The sequence below is a fragment of the Ambystoma mexicanum genome, chromosome 8 (genome assembly GCF_040938575.1).
Source record: "Ambystoma mexicanum isolate Mex_15411 chromosome 8, UKY_AmexF1_1, whole genome shotgun sequence".
In the NCBI taxonomy this organism is placed as follows: Eukaryota; Metazoa; Chordata; class Amphibia; order Caudata; family Ambystomatidae; genus Ambystoma; species Ambystoma mexicanum.
In genome coordinates, this window is record NC_090929.1 from 1,427,873,058 (window position 1) to 1,427,898,395 (window position 25,338).

Here is a 25,338-nt window from a genome sequence, read left to right on the forward strand (position 1 = left end):
CTAGCGGCACGCACTCCCAGTCAGCGGGCCGAGAGCTAAGAAGACGGTGAGACACACACGCCAAAGCCGCCAGTGTAGACCAGTAAGCGCGAATGATACAATGGGGCGCTTCAGGGTGAATGTCGCGTACTGTTAACAGTGCAAGAGAGCCTTATTAAAGGAACTGTAATAGTTACTTCGAATACAAACATTGTTCAAGTGTGTGTGACCAGTACTGAAAAGAAAAGCATTATTTCCTGGATGCACGAAAGAGTGAATGGAGAACAGGAAAGACCTGCTAGGATAATGAACCAGGCAAAAAGTGAGTCTGGGACTCGAGAGGATATAAAAAGCCCTGGCAGGAAAGTAAACCAGGCAGTGTGCGAGTCTGGGACCCACACCCAAGTGTGATACCTTGGCAGGAGAGTTAACCATGGGTAAGAAGAGAAGTGAATAAACTCGCGGGTAAAACCCTGTCCTGAAATTCTGGAATTGTGATAAACAATGTAAAAAGGGAATGATTATACCCCTTTTAAGGATAAGAAACAATGTTGTGACTACCCTGGCAGGAGAGATACACCAGGGGTAGAAAAAGGATTAAGAAAACCTTAAGGGAGACTCTAGGGATGAGTTGTCGCCTTTAAACTGTGAAGTAAAACATTGTATGAAAGGAGAAATGCAGGGGATGATTCATCCCCCTGTGAAACAGTGGAACATTGACTCTTTCCGGGAACACTGGATAGACAGTGGAAGACCAGAAGAAACAGGGGTATGGAGGTCCCCTTTTCCTGGTGCAACTTTTTTCCTTTTCTTTTCTGCACCTTACAATTTTTTTTTTTTTAACTTTGAAAGTAAGGTAGGAGTGTATAAATGACAAAATCACTGTTGCACATTATATCGATTTTTAGCGTGTAAGGGTCATTGTAGGGTTTTTGCACACAGGACGGAGGAAACTTTTATGACTAAAAAATGCCACTGTTTCAGACTCTTACTCTTGATCCCTCACATTTCATCCTCCCACAGATTCCTCATCCTAGTCATTCTCCAGCGGCAGCTGTCCTCACAATTATATCACGATTGAGGGTATAGTGTAGTTCGGCACCTACTGGTCTTAACAGACCAACTCCATAAAACATTATACATAGAGCATGCTATGCCCTGTCTCTTCAGTCCCTTTTTTCCATGTGCTTAGCATGCTGTGTCAATGTTTGTCTTTCAGAGAATATTTCCTGTGCAACATGCCTGGAACAATGAAGGCCTCAGGTTTTAAATGCTGTAATGACTGCATTTGTAAAATATGAGTCAAGCATCCCCACAACCTCTACATCTGGTGCTTTTGGTCAGGACATGATATAGCAGAGGTAGGTGCCTTTCAGAAAATTAATCAGAAAGCTCTTAGAGAATGTAAGTGAGCGAAGTTGGCTCTTGGTTGGTGCCTGTCTCAATCCCCTCGAGGTACTCCCTTGAAGAGTAGATCTTCCAAAGGAAAAAAAACTAAGGGAGCTGAGAAAAAAGAATAAGAAGCGCCACAAAATGTCCCATTCGAGGATTGAGTTCCACCATTCCAAGTCCTCCTTGTCTCTTAAAAAGAAAAGACCTCGTTCTCAGAGGGAGGATCGAGATGAAGATTTATCTGACTCATCTGAATGTCTTGTCATGTTCCCTACTCGATCTCAGCCCCACCTTTGCTAAATATCCATCTGTGTTGAATATCAACCTCATTCATTGAGTCCATGGACATCTTAACACATTGAAGGGCTGTTCGGACTCGTATCAATGTTAATGCCTATAATCCAGCTTGTAGAGAACATTTCTTTCAGACAATGCAAGCTATCTTTGATGAAGGAGATGCTGTCCTTTATGGCTAAGAGCCCATATCTGTGACTCGAGGACACCTCGCTGAAGAATTTCTGTCCATGTGGAAATAGCCGGTTTAGAGGCTAATCGAGGTGCTCCAGCAGTTTCAACACATCTCAGAACTACATTGAATTGTAGTCCTTACTTTAATAGCCACTAATGCTGTTGTTTGAAGAACTATGGCGATGGAGGTGGAATTGCTGGATCTCAGTATCCCGTCTAAACCAGTGACATATTATGAGCTCACTGACAAGCGACCACAATGAGAAACACTCATCTGTCAATGCTGCCATGGTAAATCGAGTGCTGAGTATTTGGCAGCAACATTGCTCAACATCAGTGCTAGACAAGGTGCTAACAAAATAGGAGCCTGTTCCACTGTATTCCTTCTTTTTGTCCTAGACCTCTACTCTTAATTCATAGAGCTTGCTGGTACAGGCTTTCACAGCAGTGTTAAAATCTTCCACTTTTCCTTCAATACCTATTGACAGAGAAAGTAAAAAGCTAGACTCAATGGGGGTGAGGGGTTGTCGGGGGGGGTGTCTTTGCTCCCCAAAGAGTGGATTTGAAGGCCATAAATGCATCCTGCACTCTGGTTAAATATAACTACATTGTTTGGGCAGTGATTTCTGAGGCATCAGAGTATCTGCCTAAAGGGGGATCAGAGACATTTCAACTTCCAAGTAATGGATGTAAAGTATGCCGCATTCTACAATCAGGCCTTGGTGCAGCCGATTGTGTCGCCCGCTCGATGGGCTTTGTTTCTGTCACCAGGAGACACTCTTGGTTGAGAACATCTGGGTTTGCACCTGATGTCCAAGCCAAATTGTTGGACATGCCCGTGGAGGAGGAGAATTTCTTTGGAGCAAAGGCAGAAGAGTCACTTGAGAAATGTAAGTCTTCAAAGGCTACTGCAAAGTCTCTGGTCTTGTCTGTGCAACAACCCTCTGCATGTGATCCCTAATCATTGCCTTTCTCCAGAGGTTCGCCACTTCACAACTTTTCCTTATGGAGGGTTTGCTTACATTTCTGCTGCCAAAACTATCCAGAGACACTACTCGCCTAAGGAGCAATAGTGGAGCCCAGAAACGCCAAGCACGCTTGGCCACTATGCACTTTCCCGCCTCAAACCCAAGACCTCTTTGAGGTGTCCTTTCAACATTCAACACTAGTGGGGGGTATAACATGTGGTAAGTCTGGTTTCTCTCACTTCGCCCTGGGTCTCATTCGTACTTCCTCCCCCGTTACCTGGTTATGACCGTGTGCCTTCCATCTCCATGTGGTAAAAGTAGACTTGGCCAGGGCAGCCTAGAGCGGTTTCCTTATTGGGACTGATTAGTCCTAATAAAGAAAGGCAACTTTGGCCCAACTTGGGCCAGAGGTGCTTTAACAGTTACATCAAGGAGGACACATTCAAGGTGGTGGCCCTAGTACAGCTCATGTAGGCTATACAGTTCTAAGATTGTTTGGGCTTGATGGACCACCAGGAAGCTTATTTCCATGTGTCCAACCATCCAAAGCAGTACCCATTAACAGTTTCGAGTTTGTGATTTGTGATAGTAATTTATAACGTGCGACAGACTAATTTGCAACCGTTTTGGGTTATCCCTTTTGACCTAAACTTCGTCCTAAGGGTGTTCAGCAAGCTGATATTGGTAATTGTGGCTCATCTCAGGAGGGACAGTGTCCACATCTTCCCCCTACTTGGACGATTGCTCATCAGAGCACACCCGCCTGACCAGTTGTTTTCCTATCTACACCAGCTACACTTGCCATCTGTTACACAGCTTGCAGTCTTCCCTAAATGTAAGTCTCCAGTTCATCAAAGCAATCCTGGATTCTTGCTTGGAAAGGCTTTTCTACCAAAGGTCAAGGACACCTACATCTCCCAGATTCCACGTCCTGCATGTCTCAGTCTTCCTTGGTCTTTTGGCTCTGGCAGTATTCTGCATGTTTCTGTTGCCAGAGGCTTGATTATGCATAAGATTGCTTCAATAGCCTCTGCCATCTTCGTGGTTTCATCTTCCGGGCGAAATAGACCTTCGTGTCTTGAATCCTTTGGCACGAAAATTAGCCCCAATGACAACTTGATGGTTGGGAGCCATTTTGGCAACTTTGGCCTGACGTCGCAATGGTCATATATACCTCTGAAGGGCTAGGGTGCTCATGTGAGGAATCTCTGGGTGAGCAGACTTTGGTCCTTGGCAGAGTTTAGCTCCCACATCAACCAGTTTGTGCTGTGGGTGATCAGGCCTGCAGTAATACCCTTTGTTGCATCGATACAGGGGACCTGTCCTGATTCTGTCACAGCACAGTTGGCATGCACTACCTCAACAAGGGCGTGGCATCCGTTTGCTTCTCCTATGCATGGATACAATGGGACTATGGCTTTGGGCCTTGGACAACATAATTTCTAATAGATACCTTCCTCCCACAGATTCGTCATCTTTGATATTATATTCTCTCTCCAGCAACAGCTGTCTTCTGAAATGTTTTCACCCCCAGGGACGTAGAGCGGCTCCCCATCCACTCTGATGCCTGCCCCACAACAGACATAACATTGAGGCCAGTATATATTGAGCTTCTGCGCTCCAGTACCTTGATTCCTTTATTTCTGCACACTCAATATGCTTCAATGCATTGCTTTTCTCCCGCAGATTCCTCATCTTGATGGACATCCTCATCAAGCTCTGCTGCTCGGACATTTTTTCGACAGGGGGCGTAGTGGACCTCGACTTGATCGTCGATCTGTCTTGCTCTGTGCTCGATTGTCTGCTCCAGAAGTGACGTCCGGCATCGTATATATAGAACGTCAGTACGCCCCATGCTTCAGTTCCTTTTTTTCACGCACTTGGAAGCTGCATCAGGAACACAACTTGTTTTTGTAGTACCTTGCAGGGTCTCAGGCTTTAAACTGTGCACTGATTGCAAGGCCGAAATGTCCTTGACTGACCGCCCATGACGTCTGTCTGAGGTGTTTGTGTTCGACTCACAACACAGAGGCCTGTGTGCCGTGCTCCAAGATGCAACCACAAAGTCCTTGCGTGAGAGAGCCGTGAAACTGGCTCTGGGCCAACCGGCCTCCATCTCGGTGCGGTTTCTCTTCCAGTCCTCCGAGGCTAAGACTGAGGAGCCCACCCCTAAGAAGGGTTAAAACAAACATCGAAAGAAACGCTCCCACTCCAGGAGCCATTCCTCAGTCTTTCTCACGGAAGAAGAAGCAACGCCACCACTATCGGCGGGAGTCGAGCTCGTCTTCAGAACGAGGTAAGCCCTCAGAGGGACCTACCACTCGCAAAGAGTGGGAGTTTTTTTTCACATTTTATTTATCAATTTCCATAGAACACAAATAACACACCCTGCTGGCAAGGCAACAAACCCACTATCTTATCTCCCCCCTCCAACCACCCCCTTGACAAGGTGTCTTTTGTAAATCAAAGTAATCCCAACATTAGTCCTTCAGATGTCTTGCAGTATAGAATATATAAGTTGTCGTAACCCCAGTGTCCTTGGCCGCCTCTACAGATTTTTATCATTCGAGGGAAATAGATCGACTGGTGGAGGCCCCCTGGGGAGGGAAGCTCAACCCCCTTTCCTCCAGGTCAGCATAATATCCCCCTACACGCAATCCATCTTTGTCCCCAACATTCCATTGATTTAATTGTTACCATATGTGTTCCTGAATTCCGCCCAAGTGATCTCATGCAGCGCGGCCTTCCCATGTAGACCGGCAGTTATTCTCTCCATGGTGCATATATTCAGTGCCACGTTGATCCAATCCCTCTTACATGGGGACCGGCACTTTTCCATATCATTACTAAGCAGGCCCGAGCTACTAGCAGTTGGGGTGCTGCCAAACCCCTCAACTTACACAGTGTTCCCTCAACTTCCTACGGCCCAAACGGGATCAAGAGGGGCTCTTTGGCATGGTGAACCCCCTCAAGCTCCTTAATCCAGCTCAGCACTTCATCCAAAAACACCTGTATTCGGGGGCAGCCCCACTACATGTGCCAATAATCTGCTCTTGCCCCGCATTGGTGCCAGCACATGGAGATCACGTTCTGAAACATCTTTGAGACCCTCACAGGATCATATTGCCACCTATGGAGGAGCTTGATGACATGCAATTTGTATTGGATCGAAATCAATATCTGAGAGGCCCAGTTACACAGTCTAGACCACATCTTGGTGTCTATTGCCCTCCCCATGTCAATCACCCATCTGCGTCTCAACCTTTCGGTGGACCCCTTTCCATCAGTTACCAACTCCCTATAGATGACAGAAATCAGCCCCTTCATTTCGGTCTTTTTTTTTATCTAAGAGCGGCTCGAAGAGAGCGAGGTCCCTTGGTATGCCGTCCCTCCATTTCTCCCCCATGATCACCCCCTTCAACTGAACATATGAGAAGACAGAGAGAGTACCTATGCCCAACTCCACTCTCCCTCCAGATCTGTGATAGTAATAAAGTTGCCATCCTTCCACAACTGGCCCACTCTCTCAAGGCCCGCCTCAAACCATGTTTGAAATCTTTCGGGGTTGGGGATTGCATCCCGTGCTCCGGGTACCCACAAGTGACTCCAGGGGGAGGGCCATGTCGTGATTCCGGATTCCCTGCATCTCTGCACCCTGTCTCCAAGCTGCCCAAATCGTGCCCAGGATTGGCTAGTCCCGAATTGTGCGGGGGAGCTTACCTCTTGGCCCCCACAGCCATTCCCCCACAGTGGCTGGGAAAAGGTGGAGGTGATGCAGTCCGACCCACTGAAACTCCCTCTGCATTTTGAGATCGGGTAAAAGGACCCTTAGCTGCGACGCTAGGAGCCCCACCCTGCCCTTGTCTTTCAGCAAGGTGAGAACCTCGAAAGATATATATATATATATTTCTTTTTTAATTAATGTTTTATTGGTTTAAATAGAGGGAACAAAATCTAAACCTTTAACATATATATCCTCCATGATCACATTCCATTCCATACATTAAATTAGATTCCAGATACAAATTAAAATGATCCACTTAAGGCCTCAATTGACAACTTATTTAAAATAAACCAAGGCGGACAATCAGAAGTGGAGAAAGGGAAAAAATAGGACGCATATAGAAAGGGAAGAGGTGGAAAGTTCTTCGCTTTATGAAGATTTTCCTGTGACGCAATTACATGAGCCATCGCCCGCTATTTCATCAGCTTTGTTTAGCCTAAATTCCACCATCTTCATCACCACAATCGCCAGACTTATTTCTCCCAAAAGAACGCTTCCCACCATTCTGAAGGACCCAGTTTTACACAAGCAGTCAAATGCCCATCTAAGAATTTGCTCCTTATTTCCCTTAGTGGTTTGCAAACAGTTACCAGGTGGAACAATGTTTCTATAGTTCCTTTTTCGTTACAAAATCGACATTGGGCATTCTTAATACCAGGCATTTTCCTAGCCCATTGTACCTCTCTTGTGTTGAGGGTATTCAATCGATATCTGAGGAGGAAGTTCCGATAAACCAGTGAAGGACATTTTTTGAGCTATACTGGAAGGCAATTAAGACCTTTTTTTCTGAATCCAGAGGCTGTCTGTTTATTTTCGCCCCCATTTCTCCACAGTTGTTAGCCAATACAGGGCTTGGAGTTTCTTTTTTACTTTAACCTGGTTTACGGCCAAATCATCCATTTCAATCCCATTATTTTCCAAGATCCATTCCACCTTCCTCCTCCACTGGGTTAGATGTCTATCCTGAACCTCTTTACCTGGATCAAAAATGGCAAAGGGAATGACTGTGTGTTCATATGCACATTTTCTATAAAGGGCAACTGTTTTCCATAGAATCATGGATTCGAGCAATTGCAATTTTAGTTTGTGCCTGATCGAACACATGGGCAGCGAGTTAGGGAGTCTTAGTACTCGTCGTCAGAAAAAACCTTCAGGCCTTTCCCAGGTTTTCCAAGATAGATGCAAAACAGCCTCTGCCCCATAGATGAGAATTTGGGCTACCTTCTGCTTATAGAAGGAGATAATCGGGACTATCGAGAACTTCCCATATCTTCGATGGAGGGACATTCCATGGTTGGTTAGAGAAACTAATCCGGACCTTAAATGTATGTATTGGCCCTTTTCGTCCATATTCCTATTTACAACTACCCCAATGTACACCATGGATTCTACTATTTCTAGGGGTCCATCTCCCCCTCTCCATGTGAACCCACTGCCCCTCGTCTTATGCGCCAACGACATGGTCAATATTTTGGACTTGGCCACATTAACCTTCATACCATTTTCTGTCAGGAATGTACTAAATGTCTAAATTCTCCTCTGGAGGCCAATGGGCGTCAGATCTAGAAAAACCAAATTGTCTGTGAATAATATCCATGGCACTTCAGTTCGATTGATTATTGGTGGGAAGGCTACCACATCTTTTTATGACCAAGCCAAGTCATCAATGTAGAGGCAGAATAACAGGGGGGCTAATGCACAGCCCTGTTTTAGTGCATGATGGGTGGGGATTTTTATTTTCAGTAGATGACCTTTGTCTGATAGTCTATTCCGTACTGAGGTATTAGTATATAGGGCCTTCATGGCCTCTACCAGGTCGACGGGGCATTGCCAGGTTCTGAGTTTAGTCCAAAGCTTTTCTCTAATTACGCCGTCGAAAGCCTGTTTGAGATCCATGAATGCAAGATGAAGACAGGTTTTTGAATACAGGGCCCCTCTCTTTAAGAATATTAATAATAAAGAGGTTGAGGGTTGTTCCTACAACCTTGACAAACCGTGTTTGTCTTGGGTCCAGGATTCCACTCCTATCTGCCCATGCCTTTAGGTCTCTCAATAATACAGTAGCAAATAACTTCCCTACTGAATCTAGGAGTACAATAGGGCGGTTATTTTTAGGCTCTGCCCTATCTCCTTTCTTAATGATTGGAACAATATTTGCCTCCCTCCAGGAAGATGGCGTCTCCTTATTATGCATAATCTGTTCAAACATAGCCACAAGCGGCGTTCCCCATTGTTCCTTATTTTTCTTCAATTCCTGATTGGATAGGCCATCAGGCCCCACCACTCTAGATGAGCTCTTATTTCCAATCATCATCGCGGGATCCACCTCATCAAATAGGAAGTTGCAGCTCAGAGATGAGGGACCACCTCCATTATTTGCAACCCAATCAGGATCAGCAAATAGAGAGGTATAGTGGGAGACCTAGGCTTTTTCTGCTAACATACTAATGGAATTGGCCGATCGGAAAGTTCCTCCATTATTTATTAATTCCCAGAGATTCTGGGAGTTTTTAGCACATACTACTTTAAGCTTGCGCTCTGCATCCTTCTGGGCTCTCCCTATTTTAGAAGAAATTAGCCAGCTTTGATATTTTTGTCTAGCTTTCAGTATTCTTTCCTCCTTTTGCTTTTCCCCCCCTCTGAATCTTTTGGATAGAGACTTGCATCTGTCGTCTCACCTTTAACAGTTCAGGATCATAAGCATGTTTCTGGACCCATTCCCCTTTTCCTTTGCTACACCCCTTCTGAGAGAATTCCTTTGATTCCGAGGTAGTCCACCCCATTAGGGTTTTCCTGGATAAAAACTTTATATCGACTAGTAATTTGAATCACCTGTGTGTGTCTTAACCTTAATCGGTTCATACCCCATTCTAAGTCTATCTCCCCCATTTTCTCCAGACATTTCACAAGTTCCGACTAAGAGATAGAGATTGCCAATAGGTCATGATCGCTGGACCCCTTTTGCACTATTTCAAATCTAGCCACCTTCTATCTTAGGTTTTCCGATACAAAACAATAGTCGATACAAGATTTTAGTGCCCCACATTTCCACGTACAACCCCCTGGAATGTCACCCGCGGTTTGTGCATTGAGCAACCCCCATGTCCCTCTGTCTCATGCTTAACATCCACTTGCACGCGCTCTCTTTCCATTCGCAATCTTTCAAAGGACTTCCTTCTTTATTAAGGAGTTTGATGTTTAGGTCTCCATATATAATAATCCTTGCATCATCACATTTTCTCATTGCCTCATCCACTACCCTCATTATTGATTCTACTAATTTGATTTCTTTAGACGTGTTCACTCTCCAATAGATGTTAATTGGGAGGAACGGAATACATTGATCAACCAAGGGTCCTGTTATAGTCAAAATTTGTACGTAGGGGTTAGGACATTCCGTACTAATTACATTTAAACCCGACTCCATTGTAATCCGAGTTAAAAGGCCCGAAAAGGGGCGTTGGGCAATTCTTTTTGGGGCAGGGTTCAGATAGACAACAAATCCTTCACATAGGTGCAGCGCTCTTTACAATGTCTCTTGAAAACATTTTACGTCAAATTGCTCCAAGAGGGAGGACTTTTCCATAAACAAAACCCGAAAACCTCTAGTGTTCCATGAAGCGATTCTGAGGCACTCTAGTCTGGTAGAGTTTTGAGTGTATTCCCGCTCAGAATTATTTCCCAGCAGCCAGCCAGCCAATCCCATGATCTTTCCTCTAATCTTGTGGCTTCCGGCCTCTCTCCCTTAGTAGATGGCTTTATTTTCCTGATTTTCGACTGTACATTTCAGTGGAACCAGGTCTTTTTTTTTTTAGGAGGATGGTTTCGGATTTGACACCTTCACAGGCTTCTTAGGGCTTTTTCCGGACAGTGTTTGGGTCCCTCTTTGTTTTATTCTTGTGGTCCGTCGCCTCCCTCAAATTGGCTGTAATCCTCTTCTGATAGTCACGTACATCATGCCCTAATGGCAGAAATGTCTCGTTTAATGACAGCAAGAGGTCCTTCTTGGCCTGTGAGTTCAGATGCAATATGACCCATTCCGTCCTTTTTTCGAGTACAAATTCCACAATATTGATGTCCACTGTGGATATCTGGTGAGTGGGTGGGATGCAATGTAGCAATCTTAAGACATTCCTCCTGTTTAGGATCGGCACATTAGGTCCGGCAATAATTCATTCAAGATAGATCTTTGGACTAGCCTGGATGCCCCTGAAGTTCACCCTTCACTTTAGATCTTGTGTCACCATCACCTGGGGTATCCATTAATTTTTCTATTTGCATGCTTCCCTTTCTCTTTTCTTCCAATGTTTTAAATCTCCTAGGGTCCTATTGTGCAGGTGGTTGCGTCCGTTTTGTACTGGGATTTTGTCACAACATGTTTTGAGGTTGCGTAGCTATAGCCATTTGGCTCTCAATTTCAGCACATTCTGATCTGCTCATGCCATTCCAGATATAGTCATCTTTCACTCTCTCAATTTCTTCAATGAAGTTGCTCACATCTGTCTCTGAAAGGTCAACTACTTCATTGTGCCCCTCAGTCTCAGGTGTATTCAGCGACTCCTTAGCTGGTTTAGCCAGCGGAAGAATTAATTATTTCCTTGCTCGTTTGGATATAGGTCTATTATCTGTTGGAGGTGGCAAGTGAAAGTTTCTTAGGAAAGCTCTCAAACCGTTTGATTTCCTTTTGGTCATCATCAACGTGTTTTTAGATTTTTTTTTTCTTTTGTTGAATATTTTTCTTACTACCACTTGTAGGATCTTTAGTGGCTTCAGGGAGCTTATTCGGTTTGAACATTGAGAAGATGTTTTCCTCTCTGGTAGATTTCTGGGGTTCCAGCTTGTCGGGAGTGATCAAGATTGCCTCTTTGGGAAGACTTTTCTCCTTTCCTATCACTGGATGGTGTGGAAAAGGTCTTTCCACTGATTGCAACGTTTTACATTGTGTCATCAACCATTTACAATCAGCTAATAATGCCTCCATTATCAGGGATTTGTCCAAGGATTCCCTCCTAGCGAGATTGCACAAGCGATTTTGCCAATTAGCGGATGCTTCAGCCTCTTTGTCCAGCCAGGAATCCACCTTGTTTGCCAAAAGTTCCAACCCTACCAACTTGTTGGACATTGCTGTAATATGGTAGGATTGATCCTGCAAAGTACTGAATAGTGCCTCGTAGAGCTCTGTGAATGGTGTTAAGGACACTGATAAAGAAGCCATCATTGTCTGTTGGGCGTAGGCCTGATCCTCAGTTCGCAAGAACCCCTCGCTGTTCCATTTATACCTTCCTGGGCACTCAGGATGTTGATGAGATGAAACGAATGAGGGAGCAGGGGAGTCACTTTCCATATCCGCAAACACTCGGCGGACCTCGCTCTCGGAGGCCGAACCCAAACTTACTCCCCTTTTGCCGACTTTCTTCCCTGTTTGTGCAGGGACCTTCAAGTATATCCAACTCAATTACCCTACTGGAGTCCTTCTGTGTCTCCTGGTTCCATTGATCTATTTGTTGTTGAACAGATTTACACTCCACAGGTCTCTCCATTTTACCAGGGAGGGGGGTTTTGGACCCCATTCCAGACACTTATAGCGCTGTCCTTATATTGGCTTGTTTCATGGATTGATCCAGCGCAAGCAGCCGGTCCTTAACACAGGATAGACTGAGCCGTTACTGGTGGGTGATTTTGATAGTTTAGTTAGCTCTTTAGCTAGATGTGATGTGCCGCTAGATCTGCATTCTGGCCGCTCACTGGGGACCAGACCACCTCTCCCTACTCTCCTCCAGGCATTTTAGCTGTGGTGTATTTTGATAAGCCATATAAGCCATTATGAGGCTTATTTGCGACTTTTCCGTCAGCTGGCGTTTTTATGCCATCTTCCCACCACTCAAGCTGTTAATAATATTGCTCGAGCAAGTCTGGGCTCTTTGATCAATGATCGTGTTTGCCTCCAATTCCAGCACTCATTCGGCTGATCCCATCGGTGTCAAGTTCTCCAACGATCCATCAGAGGCGCACATATCACTCAAGCGCTATCACACTTGTTAACATTGAGCCAACCGACTCTGGTGGCAGGTTAGCACATTCTGCCACCCCCCCCCCCCACCTCCTCCTTGTCAAATGCACGGTGTGCAATGTAGAGCATTCCCTTGGGGAGCCAATGTTTAGGGCAGCGAGTCGGCACTTCCCTACCAATGGTTCCAGCCCCACAGCATCGTTATTCATAACACTCACTCCACATCTTACCTGGAGGCGTGTTTGAGCACCAGGAGGGCTGGTCGCAGTGAACATTCAGCGGTTGATTTAGTTTTGACTATTTCCGCCTTTCAGCCTTCCTCGTGAGCTTCGGTGAACTCCGGCGAACTCCACTTATCTCCACTTGGCGGAGGAAGGAGATTTTGAGTGCTGGAGCAGTCGAGTCAGCGGGGCAGGGAGGGGCTCAGCAATCCGCAAAAATTAAAGCTATAGCACAGCCTTTTCTTGCACAGCAGGACCTCTGGAAAACTACACTTATCTCAAGATATTCAATGTTTTTTCCACATGCCATAGGAATTTCACCAGGGCCTTTTATCTCCATGAAGAAGGCATCAGAGACCCAGACCAGAATCATTTGGAACGCATATAGGAACCTTGGTAAGCAAACAATCTTAAGAGCATTGAGGCGTCCCAGCCATGATATTGTCAGTTTCCACCATCTTTCCAAATCAGACTGAAATATGGACAGGAGTGTGGGAAAGTTGGCCTGAAAAAGGCCTCCCAAGTCCTTCGTAAGGTTAATTCCCAGATATCTCAGTGTATCCAAATTGACAAGTAATCCCAAAGGGGCGAACCTATTTATCTCTCCATCCCTGTCACTGTCCAGAGGGAAAATGACCGATTTATCCTATTAATCTTGAAACCAGAGAGGTACAACGCAGCCTTATATTACACCCTCCCCCCACCACCATCACTCCCACCCCCACCTTGAGTCCATCTACACCAGGATCCCCTCTAATTCTTTGAGCCAGCGGTTCCAGGAAGAGTGGGTAACCTAGTCTCCTACCACTGCTCAGGGCGAACCAGCGAAAATAGCCCCCATTAGCTACACACATGCCTGTGGGGATGTATAGACTGCCCTAGTACCCTGTCTGCTCCCGGTACCTAGGCCCACCTTACCAAGCACTTCATTGAGAAAGCCCCATTCAACCCTGTCGAAGGCCTTCTCAGCATCGACTGATGGAAGCACCGGATCCCCCCTGCCTCATTAATCGGGTGCAGGGTTTTCCGCAAAGTGTCTGCCCCCTGCCTTCCCTTTATAACCCCACCTGGTCAGAGTGGATGAGTTGGGGCATGTATTGTTCAAGTCTTGCCGCCAGTGTACATTTTGGCATCGATATTCAGGAGGGAGATGGGGTGATAAGATCCACATGTCCGGGGGTCCCTACCCTCCTTGGGTATCACGGTTATCCGTTCACGGCAGGAGGATTCTGGGGCTTCCCCTTTATCCAGGATATCATTAAAGAATTCTACCAGGAACGGGGTGAGGAGTGTCACAAAGGTCTTGTAAAAACCTTCTGAGAAAACATCCTCCCCGGGGCCTTCCTTAACGGTAGTCTCGCCACTGCTCTCTTGATTTCTTCTGCGCTTATCAGGCCTCCAGTGTCTCGGCCTCCTCTGGGGAGAGCATCGGCATCAAAATTCCCTCCAAGCACGATGCAATTTCTCCCACTTCTGGATTGGCATTTGTTTTATAGAGTTTTTCATAAAAGGATGCAAATGCTTCATGGATCCCATCAGTCTCTGGGTCCTGTGTGTTATCTACACCCTCTAAGGCCTCCACCTGCAGCTCGGCTTGCTGTCACCTCAACCTCTCAGCCAGTAATATGTCTGCCTTGTCTCCTTTCTCATACAACTTTTGTTTTCGGCACTGCAGTTGCCTGATTATTTGGCCCTCCTCCTGGAGTCTCAGTGCCTCCCTTTTCCACTTTGCTTCCAGCACCCTTTCCTTTTGTTCCTTAGTGGTGTCCCTGGCCCTCCTATCTAGCCGGGTGATCTCTGACAGCAGCCTGTTTTTGATTTGCTTCCTCTCCATTTCCTCCGCGCCCCCTCCCTGATCAGTAACTCCCTCCATGTCACCTTTCCCGCTTCCCACACCTCTCTCTTCGGGACCTCTCCCGTACTGTTTGCTTTAATGAACTCCCTTATTTCTTTGGTCAGCTCCACATGGAATACTAGGCCCTTCCACAGGGACTCATTGCATCTCCAGCTAGACCTCCTGGGTAACATCCGTACCAGTTCAGGTCCACTAATACAAAATCATGGTCTGACCACGTGATGGGGAGGATCTCGGAGCTCCAAGCTTCTTCCCACAGACCCCTTGAGATGCACATGTAGTCAATTCTGTTGAAGGTGCCGTGAGGGGCTGAGTAAAAGGTGTACCCTCTTTAATTAGCGTGCATGTACCTCCATATATCCTGCAACCCATAGACTTCCAACATTTCCAGGCCCTCTCCACATGCCACTATCGGTACCCCTTGGGCCCCCCACACGCTCCCAGGTCTGCCCACATGTTGAAATCGCCCACCAATACTATTTTGCCCGTAGCTTCAAGCATTATCTTGGGGAGATTTTTCATCAAAAACCTCAATTGACCCTGGTTTGGGCAGTACATTGTTGCAAATGGGAAACCCACTTTTATTATGGTCCCGGAAACCAGGAGGGTCTTACCTTCTTCATCCACCCAAACTGTTGAGACCTCATTCTCAGCCCTTTATTTAGGAGAATTCCCATCCCACCTTCCTCAGGGGGCCTGAACCCCAGTATTCCTGCCCCAGCACACTGCCAGGGACCCTCTGTTCATCTCCTCTAGCATATTTAGTCTCCTGGAGGAACATTACGTCAAGGCCAGCTCTCCGAAATTCCCTGGCCACCAAAGACCTTTTCGTGGGGGAGTTCATTCCCTTTACTTTCAACGTCCCCACCTGCAGGCGGCCTCCCTCCGTCTCACCTGTAACTACAGCCATCCTGCCATTCCCCCGACCACGATACCCCTTCGCTCTCCGGGCGGGCCTGTACCTATAATTCCTTCCCCCTACAACTGAAGACCCTAACTTCCAAAAGACCTGTATCATAGCCCAAACCCAGTGTTCTCCCCTACCCCCCTAATAACCTGATAGTGCCTTGACGTCACCAGGTTATGATCGTACCACCAGCTGGGACCAATTCCCCTCCAGTCCCGTGCCTAAGACACCTCATTAACCTTGAGCCCCCTCCCTCCCACCAAACTTTAACAGCAACTTTCCAGACTATGGCTGGCCTCTGCTGCCTACCAAACAAACCACTTCAACAGAACACAGTAGAGCGGGCATCCTTCTAGTCTAACATCACCATCTTACAATGTGTGGGCGACCTCCCCCATCTTGTGTTATCGCCTTGGTTGTTAAATCTATAAAGCAAGTGTCTGTCCCAGGCAATGTATTCAATTTCCTATATTTTCTGGATCATGGCTTCTGTCTCCTCCTGTATCCCTTAATTAGCCATTGCCTGTCTGTCAGACTCTTCTCCCTGATTCCTTGATGTGTTGACTTCTCCAAGCAACTCCCCCGGGACCCTCTGAATATCTTCCTCAGACCCTCAGGCGACACCCGATATTTTTGCCTTCCAATTCGAAGGAGATAGTGAACGGGAACCCCCATCTATATCTCACTCCTTTCTTGTTGAGCCCCTTAGTCAGGGGCGAGCACAACCTCCTCTTGGTTAGCATCAGGGAGGACAGATCTGGGAAGATTGTTACTCTGGATGAGCCATACATGACGGGGCCTCTACGCTTCGCTTTCCCAAGGATCCTCATCTTGTCGGAGTAGTTGTGGAACCAAGCGAGGACTGACTTCAGACCCCCCCGCCCCGCTTGGTGAATCCTCTCGATCTTTGCATCGTCGATGGTGTTGGCCTCAAAATAATTTCACAACCTCATGTAGTGATCTCCTCAGGTCTAGCTCTGTCTGGAATACCGAAAAGTCTGAGGTTGTTACGCCTTTCTCGGTTTTCCAAGTCATAATGCTTCAACCTGATATCGTCCTCTCGTCGTTCTATTTCTGACATCCGCATCTCCATTTGTGTCTCGAAGGTGTCGAGTGAAGATTAGTTGTGCTCGACCTCCTCCTATCTCTCTTCCATTTTATCTATCCTTTGGGTAATTTTATCAACCCTGCCTCTGATGTCCGCTCTCATGTTCCTGATTTCTTCCATCAGCGCTGCAACATCTTTTTTGGTGGCTGCAGATTCCTCCGGGGCGGTGGCCATGTCGGTCTGTGCTGTGGTTCCGGCTCCGCTGCCAACTGATGTGTATTCCCTGCGACTCTCCAATCGGGCAACCTCAGTCTGTTCACAGCAGGAGATGGTGGCTGGCTCTTTCTTCCCTAGAGTCTCTCACCGTGAAGAACCTTCTTTTCCCAGTGCGTTGCACTTCTCCGTGGCACGGGGGGTGGGCAAACGCCCCGATATCGGGGGCCCTCCCCCCCCTGCACCTTCTACCGGAGGCTTATTCCACCTCCACTTGTCCTTGACGTGCCACAAAAGCACCCTCGATCCCAGGATGTAGCTCATCTCTGCGGCACCAGAGGTGGGCACACACCCCAATGTCGAGGGACCTCACCTCCCTGCTCCTTCCTCGTGGGGTATCTTCCACAGCCACTTGGCAATTCTGTGCCGCTGCTGGTGGGGCGGGGGGCCCTCCCTGTGTAGGCTGGTTCAATGTCTCTCAGTGGCATGTGGGGTAGCTGTGGTGGGGTCCTCGGCACCCTAGTGCACTCTGGGTGTACCTCTGTGGCCCTCTGGGCCCCTTCTCACTGCCAACTCAAGGCCCCCACACGTGCTACCAATTCTTGATTTATTGTGCAAGGGGGTTGAGGGGGTAAGCAACCTCGTGTGTTTCAAGCAGTAATGGAAGAGACATTATAAGATTGAGAATTTGTTGTGAAGATAGCCTACAAGAGGGGGAAAAGAATATCCTGGACAAGTACTACTGAAAGGAAAACCTGGGAAAATAAATCAAATGCTGACTAACAAGAAAGGTTACAGTGGTGGAGCCTATAACCTGAGAAACATAGAAAGCAAGAGAGATAAGTTTGCTTGAAGAGCTACAGGGCTTGACCAAAGAGACTGTCTGTCTCTCAGAAATTAAAGCGATAAACCTTAACTGGTGAATGAGCTGGAGAGGCCAGGCGAAGAGAAGACTTCCCTTGATCTATTTAGGTTAGTTTCAAATAGTGGTAGGGCCAGATAGGGCAGTTTGACGGAGGACAATAGTCTTTTGGACTTTATAAAGACGGACGAGCACCCTTAGTTTCTTAGTTAGGAACAATATTCCCTCTAGTGTTATGGACATTTAGGCCTTTTTATATTAGGTTTATTAAAAATAACCCAGAACATGTCTTCCGCATGTCTGATTTCTCCTTGCGACCCTCCACAGATGTCAGGAAAAATGACTACCTTTTTAGTGGTGTTTTGCTGTTACCTGCACTGGCCGAACTGTGACTAACCCAGACCATGTAAAGTCAGATGATCCTTTCCTTCTTGGAATGCTACAATCTGCCTAGGAAGGATGTGCCTGATGATCTCAGCGCTCATTTGAGCAAAGGGCCTGGTTGTCTCCTGTGCTCTGCTGAGGCAGAGGTTCATGTCTTCGACAAATGGCAGGTGGCTACATGGGCCTACCACACATGTTTGCTGAGAATGATTGCCTGTATTCCCTTTCTGGGCAGGACACTTGCTTTGGTTGATGAATCCTCCAGATTATTCTGGCGTAGGTGGTTTTTCTAGTTCTCCTCCTTCCACCAGATTTACATACTGCTGTGGGGAGTATATCAAAGTCGCAGAATCTGTGGGAGAAGAATCGGTCAAAACCTTACGTAGGTAAGTAAGTTTCCAAAGCAGCTGAAGCTGCATATCGAATATCAAAGATGTGGGAAGGACATCCAGTTGAAAGAAAGTTACCATGGGTAAATAACTTGTTCTTCTCTTATCACTAAGCTGCCCTGTACACCAAGGCTTAATATGATATAGTGTAAGATGTTCTTGATAACAACATCAAACTCATTTGGTCAGAGGATGAGGCAAATTCTACCTAGTTCAGGGTTATTCATTGGTGGGCATCTGCCAGGCTGCCTCTTGGTCATCTCTGCCTACTTTGGGCAAACATTGCTGCCTGGACACTCTACATGCAGGGCAGTGGGGGAAGGGTGCCAGTTTTGAACGGTCGGACTTCGAGCAGTTTCCCATCTAGGTTATCAGTTACTCCACTCTCGCCCACCATCCTGTACTACGATGCTGCTTTGGAATTGTTTCAGTGGCTGAGTAATCTGTAGGAAGAAAGATTTTATTAGCGGAATACATGATTAATCGTCTTAACAATATTCATGTCAAAATAGATGTGCAAATGGATATTTGCAATGCATTTATTCAGTAAACACTATATTTCTTTAATTTATCTTTTTATTCTGTCTCCTAATAGTTCAGCAGCAATGGAGGCCGCTGGGTCCCTGGCCAGATTCTACCCATCTACCTTTACTAAAAGGATGGTGCCCTTGCTTTCAGAGGATCTGGAGACAGGTACTTAATACTGGGATGAGGACCTCGTGAGCATGCGAAGCTTGTCTGAAACTGAATCAAAAGAGTAGTTGAAATCCAAATGTTAGTAACGGGAAGCATCAAAACATGAGAGTGCCTCAGAATGGTCAAAGGGAACCAGTCCAATACTTGTGACATACATATTCCATCTTGATCATACTCAAACCAAGACCATTGAATATGTGTAAAGGTATACACAATATGGATCCATTATAATTCTGTGCACTAATAATCAAGGTCTGGCTACATATTCTTTGATGCTGCTGAAATAAGTTGATTTAGTTCTTTGATAGTATAGTAGTGAATTAGAAACTTTTAACGTGGTGCCTCCCCAAGGCTTTCACAGCTCAATTATATTCTGCAATACAAAAAAGGTAGCAGGCTCCCCTCTCGAGAAAGAACATGGCAGGATAAACTGTTCTGTGGTTTTATCCACTTTGAGAGTCTGCAGCCATCGCTTTTAGCACACTGTACTTTTCACAAAGGAGGAATATCCATTTGCATATCAGTCTTTGTCGCACCCACAAGGGCAGTGCAGCACCGAAATGTCTAGCGAACCTCTTTTGAACAAGAGTGCCAACAGCAACCCCAGACAGGTGTTTCAGCCTAGTCTGGCCGCCTCATTAGTGAGGTGGAGCTGTGCTCTCTGAGCACAGTGAGCAAGGGTTCCACGTCTGGGTTCCCCCAGGGAAGTTGGGGGAGAAAGACTGATGTGCAAATGGATATTCCTCGTTTCCGAAAAGTACAGTGAGCAAAAAGCGATGGCTGCTGACTCTCAAAGTGGGAAAAAAGCCATGGCACAGGTTATCATGTCATGTTCTTTCTAGAGAGGGGTGCCTGCTCCCTTTTCTATAATATGCAATACTATAAACATGTGATGAGGTTACATTAATATGTTGCAAGAGTGAATGATTAAACAAACCATGTTTTGGATTGGAGGGGCGCTGGAGAGGTTCCCAAAAATACATATTGTGGAACAGATCCAGTTACAATTGTTATCCTAAGAAAGTGCGGCTTTTCCGGTGCCTTTGCTAGCTTCCACCTATGAACCTTTTATTCAGACAATTTGCCACCGAAAATATGTTTATCAATAGGCAAAAGACCCAGGTAATTCTATTTAGCCGAAGAAGAGTGGCTCGCCCTGCACTGTTGATTGAGGGGACTAGAATAGATTCCGAAAGTTATAGTTACTTGGGGGTAGAGCTGGAGAGCAAAAGAAACTATCCCACTTTTGTGTAGCTGCTAGAGAAAGGAAAGCAATGCAATTAACCGCGTTGATTGCTGCTTTCAGTAAGAACCCTGCAGGGTAGAGCCTTAAAGATATTTTGCAGCTATACAACCAATGTGTGAGGAAGGGGCGAACAACATGGAAGATGACCCAGTCTTGGAGGCGGGTGCCGGGGACATAATGCCGGCAAGTATGCCGCACACGGATAAAACGGGACGGGGCACGCTTTCACCACGGCTGCTGCCGCGCACAGCAGTAGCCGGACATGACATCCAATTCCGAGGCCGCTGCTGACGGCTACGCCGGGCTCGGGGAGGCAGGATTCATCCTCGCTGGCACCGTCGTGGCTGCCGCAGACGAACGTGAACGGGTCACCCTCCGACTCGGAGGAGAACCAGCAAGGCACAGAGGAGGACAGCAACCTTGGCGCTGAACGCCGGAACGGCGTCGGAGGGAGAGGATCCCTTCTGTACCTCCCCAACCCTGAATAACCCGTACCCCCTTCACGCACCTCCTGGTCCCACGGCCTCCATGGCTGCCGCAGCTCCTGGAGAGAAGCCCATGTAGAGGAGGCGGAGCCAGGGAGACGGACGGATGGAGGAGGGGAGGGGCTGTGGACCAGAGCCAACGTTCCCTAGCAGGGAAGGGAAACGTGGAGGAATCTCGGGAACAGGGTGAACTCTGGGCTAGAGGGTGTGGCTCCCACCTGTTGGCTGGCACATCTGGGGAGGAGGTGGAGACGGCAGCCCTTCTTTTAAGGGGGGGGAATCGTATGATCAACAGCCTATCGGGGTGGAGGACACAGGAAGCACTCATGATTGGTGGGGAGCTGAGCCTATCCCCTGGTATATAAGGAATAACGGAAATCCCCTTGTCTGTGTTACTTGCAGTGTGCAGGAGAGGAGGTACATGGTGGGCTTATCCAGGCTCATCTGAATAGAAGGAGACTACTGAGGAGCAGACTAGCCCCAAGGCTTTGCGAGTAGTGACAAAACTACCTACAAGCCGGACATTGTTTATTAAGAAAGAGACAAGGACATTTCTCTGCATAAAGGGAAAATAAAGTATTATTTGAGCATCCACACAGTCTTCTGTCGTCCATCTCACACAATGTTACTGCCCGGCCGCCTTGTACGGCCTAGAATCACTTACCCTAGTGGATACAACTTGGGTTTCTAGAACAGAGGCCCGCTTCTGGCGTTGCATACTGGGACTACCTGCCTGCGTCCCAATGGAGGTCATCTGTCTGGAACTGGGCCTTTGTTCAATGGGCATTATGCTTTCGATGAAACGTTGCCTATTATATCTGAAGAACTTAACAAACCCTCAGTGTGCTCTCCTAAGGTTGCTGGGTACGGGCATGGAAAATAGAGCGAATTCCGTGTTTGTTAAGTCCATTCTAAATCTTTTCAGCTTAATTAACTGGTGGCCTGATTGGGAACTCGGCTACTGGGAGCTTTGAAAGGAGTTCAGGAAGAAAACGTTGGACTGGGATAGGCTAAAAGACCATATACATCTTCAGAGTCTAAAATCATGAGTTCACATCTCATGTGCTGTATACCCCAGGGAGAGCGCAGCGTTACCTTGTTAGTGAGAATTCTCATAAATGGTTGATTTCCCTTACCTAAAGAGTCCCCCAGCAGCTTTGCTGGATTTCTAGGATTTATTTTTTTCACCTGCCAAGAGCGTGACCCTTCCCCCCCCCCCCCTCTTACATGTGTTTTGCTATGTGTATTTCTACTTTCTGAGTGATCTTGGGCAATGGAGCCTCACCTACTCCATGTGCACCACTTTTTGTATGTGTTACACAGCATCTTCAGTGCAGTGACAAAGAGTTGTCTTTGAGACTTCCCACTGGCTCCATTTTTCTAGGGCTGACTACTGTCCCCCAGAAACAGGTAAAGTTGCCATTAACTTTATATAGTCACTTTAAACCACAGACGCAGTACACCCCATCTTACATGGAGTATTGGAAAGGATTAACTCTTATCCCTTTTTGTCTGTGCCTCTTGGAGCCTTGTTTCGCTCCATTAACATTAAGACTTGGCTGGTGGCAGAGGTATCTACCCTAACTTTTCTACCACAGTTATCTTACATTTCGTGGTGTTGTTTTAGGCTATTATATTAGCTTCAAACCTAAAACCCGCTTGACCATATATGTTTATTTTGGTTCTGACTGGTTTTAGTCACCATTTCTTTTTGTTGGTCTTTCTCGTGTTTTTCTCTGCGCACCAAACTGGGTTATGACTCCTTTGTTCGCTGTATTTTCGCGGGCTTCTGCACAGAAGCCCTCCTTAAGGCGCCTGATAGTCTAGGTAGGCAGGATGTGAGGGAGGGATCTTCGGACCACTGCCATGGGTTCCCTTGGTAACCCAAGTCGCACTCTTGTCTGATTGGCTAAGGGGGCTGGCCTTACCAGGCCAGCCACCCTGCTGTGATTGACAGTCGGGCTGTATGAATGGGGGAAAACTGCATAAAAAGCAGGTCTTTGGGACTGGAAGAGTAGAGCCGCCACTGGAACGAAAGAACCAACGAGGAACTGGAACCGCCCGGTGAAGCCCTGCTGCAGGTCCGAATCTCCAAATCCAACGACAGAGAAGATCCCCCAGGAAACTTCTTCCCTTGAGCTGGTGAGACCAACCAGTTTGCCCAAACTACAGGCCAGGACCCCTCCTCTGGTCAAATTTGCTGTACAGAGCTACAGTGGGCTGGATAGCCAGGAAGGTTGGACCCTGCTTGAGTTTTAAGGAGCACACCTTTTATTTGTTGTTTGGCGCTGTTGCTGGTTTCTTCCCTGGGTAGTGCAGGACCCTCCTGTCTTCCTACTTCTGATCAGACTGACAGTCGCTTCAGGAACCATGAGCCTGCAGGAACGTCTGCCTCAGCTACAGCCCCCTCTCCGTTTTAAGGTACTGTGCAAATCCGGTTGTGCGTTTCGCTCAGCCGCGGTGAAAGTGTTTGAAATCTTTCTCCAATCCAAGGGCTTGTCCTGCTCTTCTCTTTGAACTAACTTTTCTACCAACCAACCTCGTCCGGAATCTGTGCCACAAACTTTACTGCAAACTACCCTGAACTGTGTGATCTTGAGCAAAAGACTTTTGACCTATTTACTTTGGCCCTAAGCCTTTTCTAGCTGATCTCCTCACTGTAGTCTCTCTTGTTCAACTGCTCAGAATACTTACCTTTTCGTTTTGCCTAATTGCTGATAACTTTGTCTTTCCCTCCCTTTTAAATTGCTGGAGTGCCATTTTGCTCCCACTTCATGTTGTGAGCTTAACTTGTCTGGAATTTAAGGGAAATGGTGTGGTGTATTTATGATTGTGATTTTGACCTTGCTTATAATAGTGAAATGTTATACAACTGTTGAGTAAATAAATATATATTCTTTTACTTAGAAACCTTGAGTCAGTGTTTGCCTGAATCATAGTAATTGCTGTCCTTTGTGTAACTATTTATACTGTTCACTTACTCTTGAGATAAGTCTGGCTGCTCTGCTCCTGCTACCACTATAACTGTGTAGTATAGGCTTGTACCAAAGGTGGAATTGTACTGTCACTTCTAGTCTTAATTTTGTGTAATGTTCCCAAAGGGTACTGCATATAATTCTGCCTAACATACCTAATGCTTTGTCTATCAAGAAACGTTTGTAGGTTTATGTTGCTTTTCGAATAAATGGATTACCAGTACTAGTGAATATTGTGGCAGGTAAGAATTTGAAGCATGCTGAAATATTCTGTCGCGCCTGTAAAAACTATAGCTGCCCAGAAACTGGAAAGCACATTCTAACTGAGTCTCCTTCTGTGATGCCAGCTATCATGTTAAATCTAGGCGCTTATGTTGATAACCCGACTTCGATCAGTGAGAGCACTGTCTGGCTCCGGTACCTGAATACAGGTAATAAGAGCTTGCATTTGGCCCTTTACCGAGTTTGGTTATCGTTTGGACGACGGCTTCTGTCTACATGTGCAGAGTCATAGGGCCTCATTACAAACACAGCGGTAGCCATGCCGGTAAAAACGGCAGGCTGCCGGCAGAGGTTTATTTCCGGGCCCTGTCTTTAGAGAATCACCGGGGCATTACAGCCCCGGCGGTTCGTGAAGCCAGGCGCTGGAAAAAGTGACTCCCTTTCCCCATTTCAGTCCCATAGGACTCAGTGGAAATGGCGAGGACGGAAGCACCGGCACTGTGTGCAACAGTTCCGGTGCTTCCGTCGAAGTCTGTGGGCGGCTGCCGTCCCGCCCGGGCCGGTGGGACGGCAGCTGCCCACAGAACTGAGTGTGCCGGTCTGGTTACAACGGTGCTGGTACGCTTACCGGCACCGTTGTTGCCGGACCAGCACACTCATAATGAGGCCCATATCTTACTGCCGGGTCATGCGAGTGACAAGGTGGCTGCAGCAATCTGACTGAGGACAGCAAGTGTCCAAACAGAATACCATCCCCGCATCTGGATCGCAGGTACCAGACCTCCTATTCAGGATACCGCCCGTGTGAGCGCAGGGCCGTGGCCATGGTGGGCCTGCCCCCACGTTGCTGATATTGAGGGGAACAGGGGAGGTCTGAAGGCTCCCATCCCCGGATTCTACCCCAGAGGGATCCTCCCACTGCCCTCTCAACTGTGCGACTATCCCTACCCTGGGCACCAACACCAGACTCTGGGGGGGCTGAGGGGCCCTGCCTGGTGCTCTGATCCATTAAGTGATCGCTAATAGGACAGAACTGGGTCCGACTGGGCTCGTGGGGCAGACATACCCCATAGACCTGGCACGAGTGGCTGATTTTGGAGGTGGTAGACTGCACCTTACCTTCCTTCCACTGGGCAGGTCAGACGAAATACTCCTGGGCTAGGGTGACGCGCAGCCACCGCTTACCCTACACTGGGGCTGGACCAACCAAGGCAAGCTGTAAATCCCCCTGGTA

General features: G+C 47.1%; 1 protein-coding gene across 2 annotated transcripts in view; it reads left to right on the forward strand.

Moving 5' to 3' along the window:
• MMS19 (MMS19 homolog, cytosolic iron-sulfur assembly component) overlaps positions 1 to 25,338 on the forward strand; it is a 1,998,114-nt gene that overhangs the window by 1,123,357 nt on the left and 849,419 nt on the right. For both annotated transcript variants that reach the window (XM_069611573.1, XM_069611574.1), the window contains exon 17: positions 19,076 to 19,173. In XM_069611573.1, the coding sequence (XP_069467674.1) occupies positions 19,076 to 19,173 (98 nt within the window). The remainder of the gene's footprint in view (positions 1 to 19,075; positions 19,174 to 25,338) is intronic.